We start from the raw sequence: 16552 nt of genomic DNA, 5'->3' as shown, positions 1-16552 counted from the left end.
TTATTTAAATACTATTTATATCAACCCATTACATTTTTGAAAGTATACAGCATTCCATTATGAGACTGAACCCAGTGTTCTCCATTCAGTGTACAGTTCCAAAAGTTGTTTTTTTTTAATGTAAACGATGCGAACTGGCATGCATACACTACACATTAATCCTAGAAAGTTTGTAAGCGGCAAATTTATCTTAAATAGTGAACGATTCATAATGTTATTGCTGGTGATTATGTCGCGAAATTAACTATCAGCATCAACACGGTGACACTTTTTCCAAATCATGTACGTCAAGAATTTTGTAATCATGTGGGAAAATAAAAGGAATACTTAAGGAATACGTGAGGAATAAAAGGAAAACTCACCTCAAGTTAATACCATCATTCCAGATAAATGGCTCACTATCTGAGCTTCGACTTAAACCAAACCAGTAACAATTAGGAGATGGAAGAGCAGGTGTTACAAACGATTCTAGGAATCTCTGAGAAAGCAAACAAACATACAGATGTTGTATTTAACAAGAATAAAATGACGCATATCGGTCTGAATTATATCATTGTAAAATAAATCATCTTTCAAGACATTGTTCTCGGTCATGTTTTTCTTTTCATCTAAAATGACTATTTTAGCACTTACTTTGCATGTTTTGAAAAGTTATTAATAGAAATTGAAATTGTCAGCACATTCCGGCTTCAAAAGGTGTTTTATAAACAAGACAAAATTGCGCAGATATTTCCTCGAATCAGGCCCCGATCGAATCAAATTAAAATGTTAAGTCGGTTAATTTGAATAAATTACATTAACAATTTTACTTTATATCCTTATCACCAAAATCAATTTGGGCACATGCGTTAACAATATGTACATGTAATAATGAAATGGAATAGTGACATTCACTAGGAGAGGGGAATTTACCAAAACTATACATGTAGATAGTCTTCAAACTAAGTTATGCTATAATTATTACAATGAAATGAGTAACAACTACATGATAACAGATGCAGGGAGGGAAGTATGTTTATTTTGTGGAAACATTCATTCATGGGTATCTATTTGTAATGTAATCAACAAGAATAAGAAAAAAAAAATATGAGATGTAGGATACAATAAGTCATTATTCATCAGGTTCATACCGTACTAGTTCTAAGACATCACATTACTAGATGGTGAAGCGTGAAACTACTATACAGTGCGTCCCTGAAAAAAGGAAACCAGGTTTGCCATGTTTTTTTTTCTTCAAACATGTCAAATGCAAGTGATTAGTGGTATTCAATTTACACCATCACACGATTCAAATATTATACATTTTGATTTTTACTATGAGACAAACACGTCATGCATTAATAAGAAAGACGAGTTTGAAATTTCATTGTCAAAATCAGGTTGCTCAAAAAAAGTGGACAATATTGGTACGTGATTATTCGTCTATTGACTGTGGGCACTTTCTTTTCTTTCTCTTTCTTTCTCATACTACCTCTTAGAACGCTAAGTGACTTAATTGTGATTTGAGCTATATGAAAATTGAGTATTGTTACTATCATTCATCATTGTAAGCATTTATTATGTAGTCTTTAAAGGTTTTTTTCACTGGTCCCTGGAACAAGAGTGGATTCAGATTAACATGTAAGTTTCTGCGCAAGTCGTTTTTGATATGCCTCAATATTTCTTGTTTGTAATCTGCCATGCGTGAACGATTTGATGAGCGGTTGAACTCAAATTAAAGATGATATACCACTCTTGTCATAGGTATCAAGTTGATATAAAAAAACATAATAATTGTGAAACCTATCTCTATTTCGTGGGACTAACTGTATAATGCACATGCACTCGTTCTTTTATGAGAGAAAAGTCTTACAACAAACTATAATATTATGTAGAATGTTAACCAGTCTCCTTTTTTATAAGGGATATATTATCGGTGAAGTAAACAAAAATGAAGCAAGTGAGAACACCAATCGCTCTATTTGCTATTTTTTAAGATGATTTTTTTTTGTATTTTTTAGGACCCATTATTAAATTAAACTCCAAGGCACAATGTTCACTGAATACATGTGACAGCTCTTTAGACAGACTTTATTTAATTCAAAAGGGCAAACACGAATATTCTTGAAATATTTTCAAGAAAACCATAGATTATATTGAACATCATGCTCTGTCAAAACCTCCATCGCACTTACATTAATTTTTATTGATCTGATAACCGCCAATCTTCCTCCGATGCTCGCGCATTCAGTCTGTGCTGTATCAAAACTCCTCCCGTCTCCCATGAAGCGATAGAATGACTGCCCGGACTGGTGCCAAGAACAACGGGGATCTGCAAAACGATTTTTTAAATTTCAATTGAGAAATCTGTCCATTGAATTATAATGAAAAAATATTTATGAATCTAAGCAAAATATTTCGATATCTTACACTTTTTTATTTCTAAGCAATTAAACAAACAAAGAAATACAGATAAGTTTATTTTTGCCCGCAACAGAAACCTGAGCAGGTCATTTACCGAACCGTATTGCCCAAGATCTTATATCTATCGGAAGAGATTCGTATTCTCCTCGGTGTATCTGCACGGACTGACATTGCATGCAAAGACTACGTAAAATATACCTTTGTCTTACATTCGGGCATTGAGGAAGCGAAGACAGAGATACATGTCATGTTGATCCGCGAAGCACAATATACGTCATAATGCCAGTCTGATGGATACAGCGACATTTTAAATAAGTTACAATGTTTTAGCTTACAAGAACAATTTCCTCAACATGAAAAATATTCACATTCTTAAACGGTAAAATATCAAAATGTTCACGATTTTTCTCCAGATGTATGCTGGCTAAGTCTTCTTTCGGGAAACATCAAATATGTTGCCGTTAAAGGAACCATATTGCACTCGTCTAAAGACTCGGGCTAATATGTTTCTCTTGCGGCAATTCATTTGGTGTTCCCCTCAAGGCCAGTCATTATCATACATGTATCTTGATATTAATGGTTTATTAAAAAAATTCAGTAGCAGCCAAAGGCTGAATTGCAGAATCTTTTTACAAATAATAATCTAAACATGATAATAAGTAACATAATTACACAATCCGTATAAACAATTCAAAATAGTTGAACGATCCTTATAAACAAACTTGCCTAGATAAAAATACACAACAAAAAAAAGTAAGTCCCCCTTAAACAAACATAAATAATTTCCGAACCAATGCGAGTTTTTAACATATTTTTACATGACCGTGTAGGTAATTTTATAGGCTGCCCTCTCAGCAAATGTTATGAACATATTTTACGTCATGCTTCAGTGAGCACCGTCAGAAATGTCACTTTTCAAAATTCAAAATCCAAGTACATGACTTTGATTCCATGATATTGGAACTAATTCCACATTCTCATTATGAAAAATAGTCAGAAGGCTTGTAAAAGGTACTTTCTAATAGACGAAACAACTTTATGACTAAATTTCACGGTTGAATAAACACACGTCCAAATTTGCTATAATTGATTTTTTCTACATTTTCATCAACAAAAATAATAGAATATGATGACACTTATTTTGGGGAAGAGTATCTTCAACAATATTCATCGTTTCACGGTTCAATGAACATTTATTGAAAACAAAACTTACGATTTTCAAATATGATAGGCGAGTATTGTTATATTTTGGTAACTTAAAATGATCTTTTCTCAATTTTTTCGTTATTTTCATGACTAATAAACCTGATTCAATGATTCAAAGGCGTTTAATTAAACATTCACGTTTGAATGAATATGTGGAATGTGATAAGCTCTTTTATATGATATTGGAAATAATGCAATTTGTAACTATGGATATCTGTCACAAACCTCCTTGCATAGTTCATTTGATTTCATTTTTTTTAAATCCCGATGTTTGATGCATCAGTGCGCACACAATTTTCAAAAATTATGCAAATGAGAAGAAATTTCAAGGCCTTGGCCCCACTCTGTGCCGTTTTAAAAATTGGGGAGGGGCCTACAGTCGGGGAGTGTTACACCCACAAATGTAATAATCGCCCACAAATGTAATAACGCCCACAAATGTAATAACACTTTACCCACAAATGTAATAACGCCCACAAATGTAATAACACTTTACCCACAAATGTAATAATTTTTGATCGCCCACAAATGTAATAACACTTTACCCACAAATGTAATAACGCCCACAAATGTAATAACACTTTACCCACAAATGTAATAATGCACTTTACCCACAAATGTAATAATGACTTTACCTACAAATGTAATAAATTTGAAGTGATTTTTGGCGAATTCGTTCTAAACTAATATCCTATTGTAATGCGTTCATATAGCACAAAAGTTCAAAGTCTTTTTTCCAGACCCGGTTAATGAAATATTACAGTACAAGTCCAAGTCTTTTTCCAGACCCGGTTTTTCAAAATTATAATATACGTCCAAAGTCTTTTTTCCAGACCCGGTTAATTCAAAAATTATAATGCAAGTCCAAACTCTTTTTTTTAGACCCGGCCGTTTCAAAAGTTATAATATACGTCGGTGAGGGGTAAAGACAACACTCTAAGCCCAAGCATTTTAAGTGGGTTTAATTTTGAAGATTGGTCTCAGCTGTCATTTTTTTTTCAATATTTCTTTATCTTTTAAATAACCGGGTCCAGACGAAAGACTAAGCATAATACTCGTGTTATTCCACAAGAATCACAAGAATAAGAATAAGAGTCTTTTGTTTTTAGGATTGTTTAAATCATTTTTAAATCACCAGGTCTGGAATAAAGACAACGCTCTAAACATGTGCTTTTCTACATGCATGGTCTTAATTTGGAGGATTGTTGGTTCTTAGATTCGTTGTTGGGGGTTGAGTTTTATTGATTTTTTATTCCTGAAATAATTGTGTCTGGAGGAAAGTCGATCTTCGACAATCGGTCTTCATGTTGTTCCACAGTAATTAGATTATTGGGTATTCGTTTTAGAATATTTGTAAAAACTATTTTATTTTTCAAATAGTAACCAAGTCTGGAGAAAGGATGTCTGCTTTACCCACGCGTTATTACAATGTTGAACTTTGATTTTTTTTTATTCTTACTATTAGCGTTTTTTAAAGAAAAAAATGGTCGGGCTGAAAGACTACGCTATATCCAGCATTAATAAGATTATGGGGTCTTTATACTGTTTTTAAACTGTTATTCATAATGTTTAAATAACAGGTAACCAGGTCTGGAGAAAAGACTACGCTTGATTCTCAATTTACTCTTAGTGCATATATTCACAATATACACCGTATAAGTTGAAACAACAACAAAGACATTAATTCCACCAGTTTTAATTAACTGGGTCTGGAGAAAAGACTAAGCTCGATTCCCATTTTTTCCACAGGAATATCATTATTTTTTAAATAACTGGGTCAGGAAAAAGACTTTGGACTTATTAAAATTCTTGAAACAACCGGGTCTGGAAAAAAAACTTTGGACTTATATCACAATTTTTTAAACAACCGGGTCTGGAAAAAAAAGACTTTGGACTTTTATTATATTTTTTTAAACAACCGGGTCTGGAAAAAAGACTTTGGATTTATATTATAATTTTTTAAACAACCGGGTCTGGAAGAAAGACTTTGGACTTGTACTTTGATGTTTTATTAACCCGGTCTGAAAAAAAGACTTTGCACTTTTGTGCTATATGAACGCATTACTATAGGATTTTAGTTTAGAACGGATTCGCCAAAACCCCTTCAAATTTATTATATTTGTGGGTAAAGTCATTATTACATTTGTGGGCGATCAAAAATTATTACATTTGTGGGTGCAACAGGGAGCCACCAAGATTTTCAAATTTAACATGATCTAACAAGTTGTAGATGATACTGCAATAAACCCCTATGATGATACGTCACAATACAAGGACCGCGTAACGGTTTTAAGAAGTGGGGGGCTGAGCCAAGTGGGGGGAGGGGGCTGACAATGCAAAAAATCACAATTGTATGGTTATTTTTACATTTTTTACATGCTTTTGGAAAAAAGTGGGGAGCTGAAGCCCCCCCCCTCCCTCCCCCGCTTCAATACATTGTGCTCACTCGACTATGAACATACGATATCAGAATTGTACGTGGAGAGGCTAAACGATGGATAGTAAGACAGCATTAACACCATAAAATTCACATAAAAAAACCTGTGCCCAGCTTTGTATTTACATAATCTAAAACACGACTCTTGTGACTTTCAAAAATTGTCATTTTTAATTCAATTTTTAATTACTCATGCATGACTCAACCAATCAATCTCATTTCCCCCAGGAGTTGTTTAATGGGTGTAGAAAACTACCTACGAAATACCATATCTAAAAATAATTCCGTTCAAAAGATACAGCAATTTGATTTAGGGGGACTTACTTTTTTGTTGTGTATAGTATGTGATATACCATTCATTATTTGAAGAAGAAAAGTATGAACACATGAAAAAGACAATTCGTTTAAAACACAAACGCTATGTCCATCAACTTAAACTTCGAAACAGGCATTAGAGCAAGGACAGTAGGATATAGGAGAAGTGAAAAAAGTAAGAAGGAGCAGAGATAGAACAGGACGATAAGATATGAAAGAGAAAGAAAGAGAGAGTGAGAGCAGAGGAGGGGAGGAAAGTTGGGAAGACAGGAAGTCATCTAGAAGAGGTAAAAAAAAGAAGTTTTAAAGCTCCAAAGTTCAAATAGATAAAATAGATAAAGCAGAAGTCGTAGTAGTAGTATTAATGGTAGTAGTAGTAGTAGTAGTAGTAGAATCTGCAACAATCGGGAAACGTCAGGCGGACAGAGTGAGGTATATATAGGTGTGGTCAAAACGAAAGGGAATGGGTATATGTCACAGAGATGTGGGTAACAATAAGATACAACCACTTTGTATGAACAATGACTTAATACATAAAAATTATTAAACAGATCAGTAAAATATCGTGTGTGTATAAGTAACAAAATATTTTTACATTTTTGAACAATTAATGCGTTTGAGATGTCTTAGATCATAAAAACATGTGAGAGTATTTTGTAATGAGATGTTACAATAAAGAAAACTACATATGCAATAACTATTTATTATAATTATGATAAAACTTTCTAACCTTCCAATGAGTACCGCAATTGGGACTAGGAATGAGTTGATGTTTTCAAGTAATGCTACATATGCTAATAATACAAGTTATACAACAGCAAAAAAGTCATTGATATTAAATAGCTACACTACATGTACAATTTACTTCAACACCATAGATGTGGAGTGATAAGTAATTATTGGCGATTTTGGATGGAACTATTGCGAAGCCTTTTGGTCGTACATCTTAAATGTTTTCTTGTGTTTGATTTTCGTAATGTTCTGGCGTTCTGAAGAGGGGGTATAGGGTAATATACCCTTTAGAGTGCTTATAAAAAACGAGACAGATTTGGAAAGTCTATATTTTTTTCTTCAAATTATGATCTCTTATTTGGTGTCAATACGTGCTCTGGGGTCTTATCCTTCAAATGCCATTGAAATAATTTAGTTTCGTTCATGCTTAAGCGAACACGGAATGTTTTTGTCTGGGGTAAAAAAGGAGGCTTGCGCCAAGATGGCAAGAAATGATAAATATGATGGTCGCACTTCTTGCTAATCAGCAGACTTTCTCTTAACCTTTTCATTATGTTTGCCATAATTTTCAAATTATGGGGTCAAAATTTATTTCCAAATCTACTTATTTGCCTGAATAGTTCTGTTGTTGTTCCTTTTAATATGTTATCTTTTAGCTTTGAATATTCCTTCTTTAGACAAGAACATTTTTTTAACCAAATTATTTTTAAGAGCGTGTTTTGTTTTTCAAATCCCTTTATTGTGTGCTACAAAGGTTATGGTGCCTTTGAACAGTGGCATATATTGAGGGCGGTGGCTCAGGGTGCTCCTCCCCCCATAAAAAATTATGAACAAGGAAAAAGTGGAAAGGAGAATAAAAGAAAACATATAAAGTGAAATATGATTTCATTTTCTGAATAACATGTCGAAATCACAAGATTGGATATTTCAATAAAAAAGTGGAAATTTTTGCTTGCTCGCTTCACAACTTTTTAATACATTTTACCCGATCTGCCATATCTTGGTCCTTCAAAATTGACTCAATACACCATTGCCGTTGAAAGACATGAATCCTTTCCTGTTTGTCCTGTCAAACACATAGTTAAATTTGGTGAAGGATTCAATAACCCCTTGAAAATATGATTCATGTCTTTTATAGGTACCATAGAATAATTTGTTTCACCTAATATTTATTTAAGGTACCAAAACATAATTTGTTTCACATAATAAAAGGATTTAAATAATTACAAATTCTCCCAATTAATAATGCAAATCTTCTTACTTGGTTTGACAAAAAGTTTCTTTTTTCTTACTTATGAAGGAAAATTCAAAGGTAAAAGAAGTTTGAATGACAAACAATATAACTCAGGTAAATATATAAATTTGTAAATGAAATTTGACAGCATAATTTGAAAATTATGGCAAAGATAATGAAAAGATTGAGAGAAAGTCTGCTGATTGGCGAAAAGTCTAATCATCAAACTTCTCATTTCTGCCATTATGGCGCAAGCCTCTCTTTGAACCCCCAACAAAAACGTCCCGTGTTCGCTCAAGCATGAACAAAATTTATTGTCTTAAATGGCATTCAAAGATAAGATCTTAGAGCATCTATTAACATCGAAATATCGATATAATAATTTGAAACTATTTTTGTATTGACTTTTCAAAACTGTCCCGTTTTTTGATACGCACTGTATAATATTGGTTATAAGGAAAATGTAATAGTTGATATTTTCGACAACTGGCAGTGCGCGGAGACTGGGGGGAGCGATTCCCCTGGCTGGCGAAAAAACCCAAACAACCCCCAAAAACAAAGGAAAGCCCCTTACCACCGTGCTTATGTCTAGAGTAATTAATTTTCACGTTAGATTACCTGAATCACGCTGGCAAATGTGAGAACGTTCTAGTGCGCAGTCGCTGCCCTCCCATTGTCCTGCCTGAGCCGTCATGAGCCGAACACATCCTCCTTGCTCGCCCTGGGGTCTTAAATTTGAATACCTTTGTATAGAAGTCAACACAAAAAAATAAATCAGATATAATTCCAATTTGAAAGTACATTCGTAAACAGTTATAATTACGGCTAAGGATATCCGCGTCAATGTGAATTGATTTTGTTGTTTGCGGAGGAAAAGCGGTTGATTAGGCGCGCATTCCTAACTATGGGCACGACCATAGTCCGATTTATTTGACCGTTTGTTGCGGTACATGTTGGTGAATTGTAAATTTTGTAAAGTACCAAAATGTGCCATACTATGTTGCGACACAATTCGGTAAATTTACCAAAATGTGTATTAATCTCTCACTTGTCTGTACTTCATTGCATTAAGATGCGAAATACCAGGCCCTGGAAACGACTTTTTAATGAGGGTGCTGGTAAAAGATTGACAAGCACAAAACACACACACACATTTACACACAGACACACAAAACTCACTCCATTATTGTCCAACATCCCAATGCGTCAAAGCGGAGTGGTCTTTTTCGGCCATTAAAAAGACAATTTTGTGGTTTTCAGCCAATATAGATTGTAAATTTGACCCCAGCTTCCTCTTTCGTAATTTCATACGTATTTCCGTGGAATTCACTAGCTGGATTTGGACATTAAAAAACATCCTAAAAATCAATACAAAACACAATTATATCGATTTTTGTCTCACCTGCATAGCAGAGTGAGACTGTAGGCGCCGCTTTTCCGACGGCGGCGTCAACATCAAATCTTAACCTCAGGTTAAGTTTTTGAAATTACATCATAACTTAGAAAGTACATGGACCTAGTTCATGAAACTTGAGTATAAGTTAATCATGTATTTCTAAATATCCTAATAGAGTTTCATGTCACATGACCAAGGTCAAAGTTCATTTAGGGTCAATGATCTTAGACCATGTTGCTGGAATCAACATCAAAATCTTAACCTGAGGTTAAGTTTTTGAAATTTCATCATAACTTATAAAATATAAGGACCTAGTTCATTAAACTTGAACATAAAGTTAATCAAGTATCACCAAACATCCTGCATGAGTTTCACGTCACATGACCAAGGTCAAAGGTCATTTAGGGTCAATGAACTTTGGCCGATTTGGGGGTATCTGTTGAATTACAATCAAAACTTTAAAGTGTTTGGATTTTATTCATGAAACCTGGACATAATTGTAATCAAGTATTACTAACCAACCTGTGCAACTTTCAGGTCACATGATCAAGGTCAAATGTCATTTAGGGTCAACGAACTTACGCCGAATTGGGGGTATTTGTTGAATTACCATCATAACTTTGAAAGTATGTTGGTCTAGTTCATAAAAGTTGGACATAAGAGTAATCAAGTATCACTGAACATCCTGTGCGCATTTTAGGTCACATGACCAAGGTCAAAGGTCAATGAACTTTGGCCATAATGGGGGTATCTGTTGAATTACCATCATAACTTTGCAAGTTTATTGATCTGACTTTTGAAACTTGGACATAAGAGTAATCAAGTATCACTGAATATCCTGTGCAAGTTTCAGGTCACATGATCAATGTTAAAGGTCATGTGAGGTGAACAACACACCAATGAATTTTGGCCACGTTGGGGGTATTTGTTGAATTACGATCCTATCTCTGTAAGTTTATTGGTCAAGTTCATAAAACGTGGAAATACATGTAAGAGTAACCAAATATCACTGAACATCTTGTTCGAGTTATAGTAGTTTTCAAAGTGAGCACTGCTGCTATGTTGAATCGTGTGATGCAGGTGAGAAGGCCACAGGCATTCCACTTGGTTTTTTTTTTTGGGGGGGGGGTGGAGATTTACCAAAACTGTAGGGTCTTCGAAAAGATTTTTTCATCATAATTCAATGGTTTAATTCATTGTGTTGTTTGGGAATGTGAGAATCTGATGTATACACGTTTTATATACGTAGGGGGTACGAAACCCCTAGGGCGGGGACTAGGAGTGCCTATTATATCCCCCACTACTACCACTGAGAACACCCTTGGACAGATTTTTCAAATGCTCAATAAAAGGAAATCGCACAAAGAGAAATAAACATATTAAATATTGGACAGAGAATACAAACTTCATACCAGAAGGAAGTAATACATATTTTTTAAAAGACTAAAACCAGAAACAATTTATATGTCAAGACGAAAGGAAAATATCGTTATATCATATTCATAGCTCTCCGTTGTTAGTTGTTTTAACTGAACTGGACTACCCTCCACTGTTTTTATCGATTATGTTAACATGAAGAGGTTGCAGTTCTGATTAAAAATAATCTTCATATTGAAAACATACGTAGTAAAGCTAAAGGAGATGGTAGAATACTAAATTTGTCTTTCACATGTCAAGGTGAATCTTTTAATTGTATTAACATTTATGCACCCACCAAACGATCTGAAAAGGGTTCCTTTTATAAAAATTTTATGAGTTGGATTAAAACCTTTGTAAATCCAAATGAGAAAATGATTTTTGGTGGAGATTGGAATTATGCTCAAAACAAAAAATTAGACACACAAGGAATTTTATATACATATGGTGCAGATGATTATATCTTAAAGTTAAAAAAACAATACTTATTGTTAGATATCTGGAGAAAGTTATATCCAGCATGTAAGCAGTTTACATGGAGACAAATTTCCCTCAATTTATTTTCTCGTTTGGATTATTGGCTAATTTCAAGAGACCTTAGCCAATATGTTCTTTCTACGGATATCAGACCATGTCTCAGTTGTGACCACAATGCTATTTCATTGAAATTAAAACTTTTTAACGACGTACGAGGAAGGGGTTACTGGAAATTTAATAGTGATCTACTTAAAGATGATAGATATAGGTTGAATATTGAAAATGTAATATTTAAATGTAAATTGAAATATGAAAAACTTGATGCTCAAGCAAAGTGGGAAATGTGTAAAGTTGGAATAAAAGAATATACAATTAAGTATGCTATAGATGTACAACGAAAAAAGAGAGTAAAACTTGCTCAATTGGAAAAACAATATTTTTTATTAAACAAAGAAATGGACAGTAGTCCTAATGATAGAAATATCGAAGAAATCAATCAAATAAGGAAGGATATCGATGATTTGTATAATTATAAATGTAAAGGAGCTTACATAAGATCGAGAGAGAAGTGGATGGAGGAAGGTGAAAAATCAACAAAGTACTTTCTTGGCTTGAAAAAAGAAACGGAAAAAAGAAAGAAGTTGATTGCCTAGAATACAAGGGTAAAACCATCAATGATAAGGTGAAAATATTACAGAGATTACGTGAATATTATGATGATTTATATAAAAACCTTAATTGTAAAAGTGATTTGGATTACGAAAAATATTTATTACATACAAATATACAAATCCTAAATGAAAATGAAGCATCGAGTTGTGAAGGTGATATAACCGAAAAGGAATGTGCTGAGGCTCTGTCTAGAATGCAGAATAATAAATCACCAGGTAGCGACGGCCTCACAGTCGAGTTTTATAAATGCTTTTGGAGCAAGATAAAAGATATGTTAATGAACAGTTTAAATGAAGGACATAGAAAGCAGCAATTGTCTCCAAGTCAAAACATGGCCATGTTGGCGTTATTGTTTAAAAAGGGAAATAAAAACCTTATTCATAACTGGAGACCGATATCAATCCTAAATGTGGATTACAAAATTCTTGCACAAGTTCTTGCCAGACGACTACAAAATGTAATAACAAACATAGTATCATCCGATCAAAATGGTTTTATTAAGGAAAGGTCTTCAGCCGAAAATATACGTCTGGTGCAAGATATAATTGATTATTATCAGGGCATGAAAGCTCCGGGCATTATAATGTTTTTGGATTTTGAAAAAGCATATGACAATATAAGTCATAATTTTCTATTTTACCTTTTAAAAAGATTAAATTTTGGAAATTCATTCATTCAGTGGATTCAAACAATGTATAACAACGCAAAAGGCCGTGTATTAAATCATGGCTGGATCTCTGAACCTTTTCAAATTAAAAAAGGTGTAAGGCAGGGGTGCCCCCTCTCATCACTACTTTTTATAATTGTGGCAGAAGTTTTGGCGACTAAAATTAAACAGAATCATAAAATTGAAGGTCTCAGTTTACCAATTTCTCAGATGTATGTTGATCAAGTAGATGTAAAAATATCCCAATTTGCGGATGATACAACTATATTTATGAAAAATGAAAATTCTTTTTATACTTTGATGGAAGAACTAAGACTTTTTGGTTCAAATGCTGGGCCAAAGATTAATTTGCAAAAAACAAAACTGCTGAAGTTTAATATTCATATTGTCCCCGGACAAATAGAATGCACTGAAGAACCGATAAAATATTTAGGTATATATGTTGGGAAAAATGAGAAAGTTGTTGAAGATTATAATTGGCAAAATAAACTAGATAAGATACAAAATATTATTAGCGTATGGAAGCTAAGAAATCTAACATTTTTCGGAAAAATTATTATTATCAAAACTTTGTTGGTCTCGCAAATTGTGTATCCTGCAAAAGTAATTAGAGTTCCCCCCAAAATAATCAAATCTCTAAATAAAATGTTATATACTTTTATTTGGAATTCTTCAAAAGAAAAGGTTAAAAGAAATGTTTGTATAAATAAAACAAACGAAGGTGGTCTAGGTATGGTCCACTTAGAATCGAAAATTGAATCACTTAAGATTTCGTGGATAAGCAAGCTGTTAGAGCAAAGCGAACGTAGTTGGAAATTTCTTTTTAATTACTGGTTATCAAAGATTGGTGAAATTCCTTTATGTTTTGAATACAATATTTCAACAAAAGATATGCATTTTCTTTGTACAAAAGCAAATATGCCCAGTTTTTACTATGATTTTTTTTGTAGCTGGTCTAAGTTAAGATATATTGGTATATTTGGAGTAAAAAACATTGAAAATGAAATTATTTGGAATAACAGCAATATAACTTTTAATAAACGTATGTTGATATTTGAGAAATGGAAGCATGCAGGTATAATTAGGGTAAAAGATGTTATTAGAAATCGTCAGTGGTTATCACCAATTATTTTGAATAAATCTGTCTATTCGTCTCAGCTTTTATTTGATTTAGAATATGTTAAATTAAAAAAGTCTTTTCCTGTTTATTGGTTGAATAAGTTGTTTAAGGAAAATTGTGTACTAGAATTAAAGAAAAGTGAACGAATTTTAATTTCATTAAAAAGTGGAGTACAAATAACTCTAGATTCTTTACCAACAAGAAAGATATATTCTTTATTATGTTCAGATGTATCGGAAGAACCAGGCATTGTATCTTTTTGGTCTAATCTGTTCTCATTACCAATTTCCTTTAATTGGAGCCATGTATTTTATTTCAAGTTGCATTTAATTGTGGATAACAGAGTTAGACAGTTTAGTTTTAAATTTTTAAACAAGATTTTACCATCAAGAGACAATTTATTTAAATGGCATGTATTAGAAAGCAACACATGTAACATTTGTGGAGAAGTTGATACCACTTTTCATTTCATACTGTATTGTAAATATGTTCGATTATTTTGGAAAGTTATAGAAAGGTTGGTATTTTATATTTTCAAGATTACTATTTCTATAGATGAAAAAACATTAATTATAGGTTATGATCTGCAAAATGCCAGCAATATTATGTGTAATCTATTTTGTGTTATTGCCCAATTTGTTATTTATCGAAATTACATAAAAAGCATATTCAAAGGAAAAAGATTTAATGCGAATTCTTTATGGATTGAATTCAAACTTACTATGATTATTTATTTAGAAAATTTATGTAAACAAAAAAACAAGTTCGGAATTTTGAAAAAATGTGATATCCAAAAAATTATTGCATTATTGAATTGAATTGTTTTTTTATTGTTTGTATATAAATGTACATGTTATTGTGAATAAATACCTCGATTAAGAGGATAAGAGAAAAAAAAAATGTTAACATGAAGAATAAACATTATTGTTTTCGCTTTATCGCATCTAAGTCCTGTTATTTTACCGTAACTGAGACTTATTATTTGGGGCAAACTATAGACTAGTTGTTTACTACAGTCTCATAAATTCAAATAACGGAGGCTTCAAACTATAATATACTTTTTGGTTCAGCCATTTCCGCGCTTTATTAATTATTTTCATTCCCCGAAAACAATAGCGCAGTGAGTACAGAAAATATGTGCTCTGTAGCTCTCTATATAGCTCTATGCTCTTATCAAGTGAAGGCTGTCAGAAATGTTCAATAAGAGCAATAGCTTCATGGTCTGACCATAGAGCGGAATTTTTATCAAAGTGAAATTTTAGAAAAAAAATAAGAGCATGTATTTGCGATAGGCCTATACCAGTTTTTGCACCCGTCCCTTCGGAATATGTAACGGTGTACGGAATATTTTTTAACACTTACCCGGATGGCGTGCTGTTTACCCACGTGTATTCCCCGTCACCATCTATGTCACTCAGGCCTATCCAATAGTCATGATAGTTATATCCATTCTCTCTTTTCAATGTATAAGTGTTCAAGAACGACTTTGAAAATGAACAGAGATAACATCAAAATTGTTAGTTGAATAAAAAAGGGCAGTATCCTATTACCGACCTAAGGAGGATTCATGATCGAAAATGTCCGTAAAACGAAAAAAAACTGCCGTTTTGCATGTTTTGATTTGAAAAATTTTAGACGATAATTTTTCGTGGTTCTTCTTTGTTATGACTGCCATGTGACAACACATTTCTCTGTTCTTTGATCGTCCGTATACGTCGTTGTGCGAAAACTCCGTATTGCTTAGGTCTGCTTAGTTAAAAAAATAAATGTTGCATTGACGTAACCCGCCTGACCCTATGATTTTTTTGTCATAATTATTAAATCATTCAGTTAAAAATAAAAGTAATGGTACACTGCAAAATATTACAATATCAATATCAACAAAACACTGTTCACAAAAGATAATTATACATCATTCGAATAATCGTACAAAATGTCATAGTAAAAACATTTTCATATAGAGTGGATAAATTCAGTAACAAAAAAGTAAATATAAGCCATTTATAACCAATATAAATTCACAAAACCATACTTCAGCAATTGTGCAGAAAAATTAATTGCTCATTATTAATGAAACTTGATTAAATTTATAATATATTTATGAAATTTATGATATATAAATAAATATATATATATATACATATGAAAAAATAAATATATATATATATCCAATTATTCTATCCGGTTTGATAGCTGCACACTTTGTACACGTATTGTGCCTCGTATATTATGGAGAACATTGGGAAAATAGAGTTTTAAATGGTTAACAATCAATGACAAATTTGCCTATGTATTAAAATATTTCTCAAATAAGACACACGGAACTAAGATTACCAAAGGAAACAAGAACTGCACATCGATTTTTTGCGATTTAAGTGATTTGTTATCAACTGCGCATATAATCTGTGAAATATAAAGTTCCAATCACGAACTTTAGTGCTTCAGGGCTCTCTCAAGCTAGGTAACGATCAAAGGAC

General features: G+C 32.8%; 1 protein-coding gene across 1 annotated transcript; it reads right to left on the bottom strand.

Moving 5' to 3' along the window:
* Positions 1-214: 214 nt before the first annotated feature.
* LOC121406311 (C-type lectin domain family 7 member A-like) lies at positions 215-15515 on the bottom strand. The gene is made up of 4 exons (XM_041597323.1): positions 15438-15515; positions 8946-9070; positions 2175-2311; positions 215-478 (listed from the first exon to the last, which is right to left on the bottom strand). Exons 2-4 carry the CDS (start codon positions 9019-9021, stop codon positions 359-361), a joined length of 333 nt encoding a protein of 110 aa, XP_041453257.1. The 5' UTR covers positions 9022-9070; positions 15438-15515; the 3' UTR covers positions 215-358.
* Positions 15516-16552: the final 1037 nt, after the last annotated feature.

The sequence above is a fragment of the Lytechinus variegatus genome, chromosome 19 (assembly GCF_018143015.1).
Source record: "Lytechinus variegatus isolate NC3 chromosome 19, Lvar_3.0, whole genome shotgun sequence".
In the NCBI taxonomy this organism is placed as follows: Eukaryota; Metazoa; Echinodermata; class Echinoidea; order Temnopleuroida; family Toxopneustidae; genus Lytechinus; species Lytechinus variegatus.
This window is presented reverse-complemented; position numbering and strand designations above follow the sequence as displayed.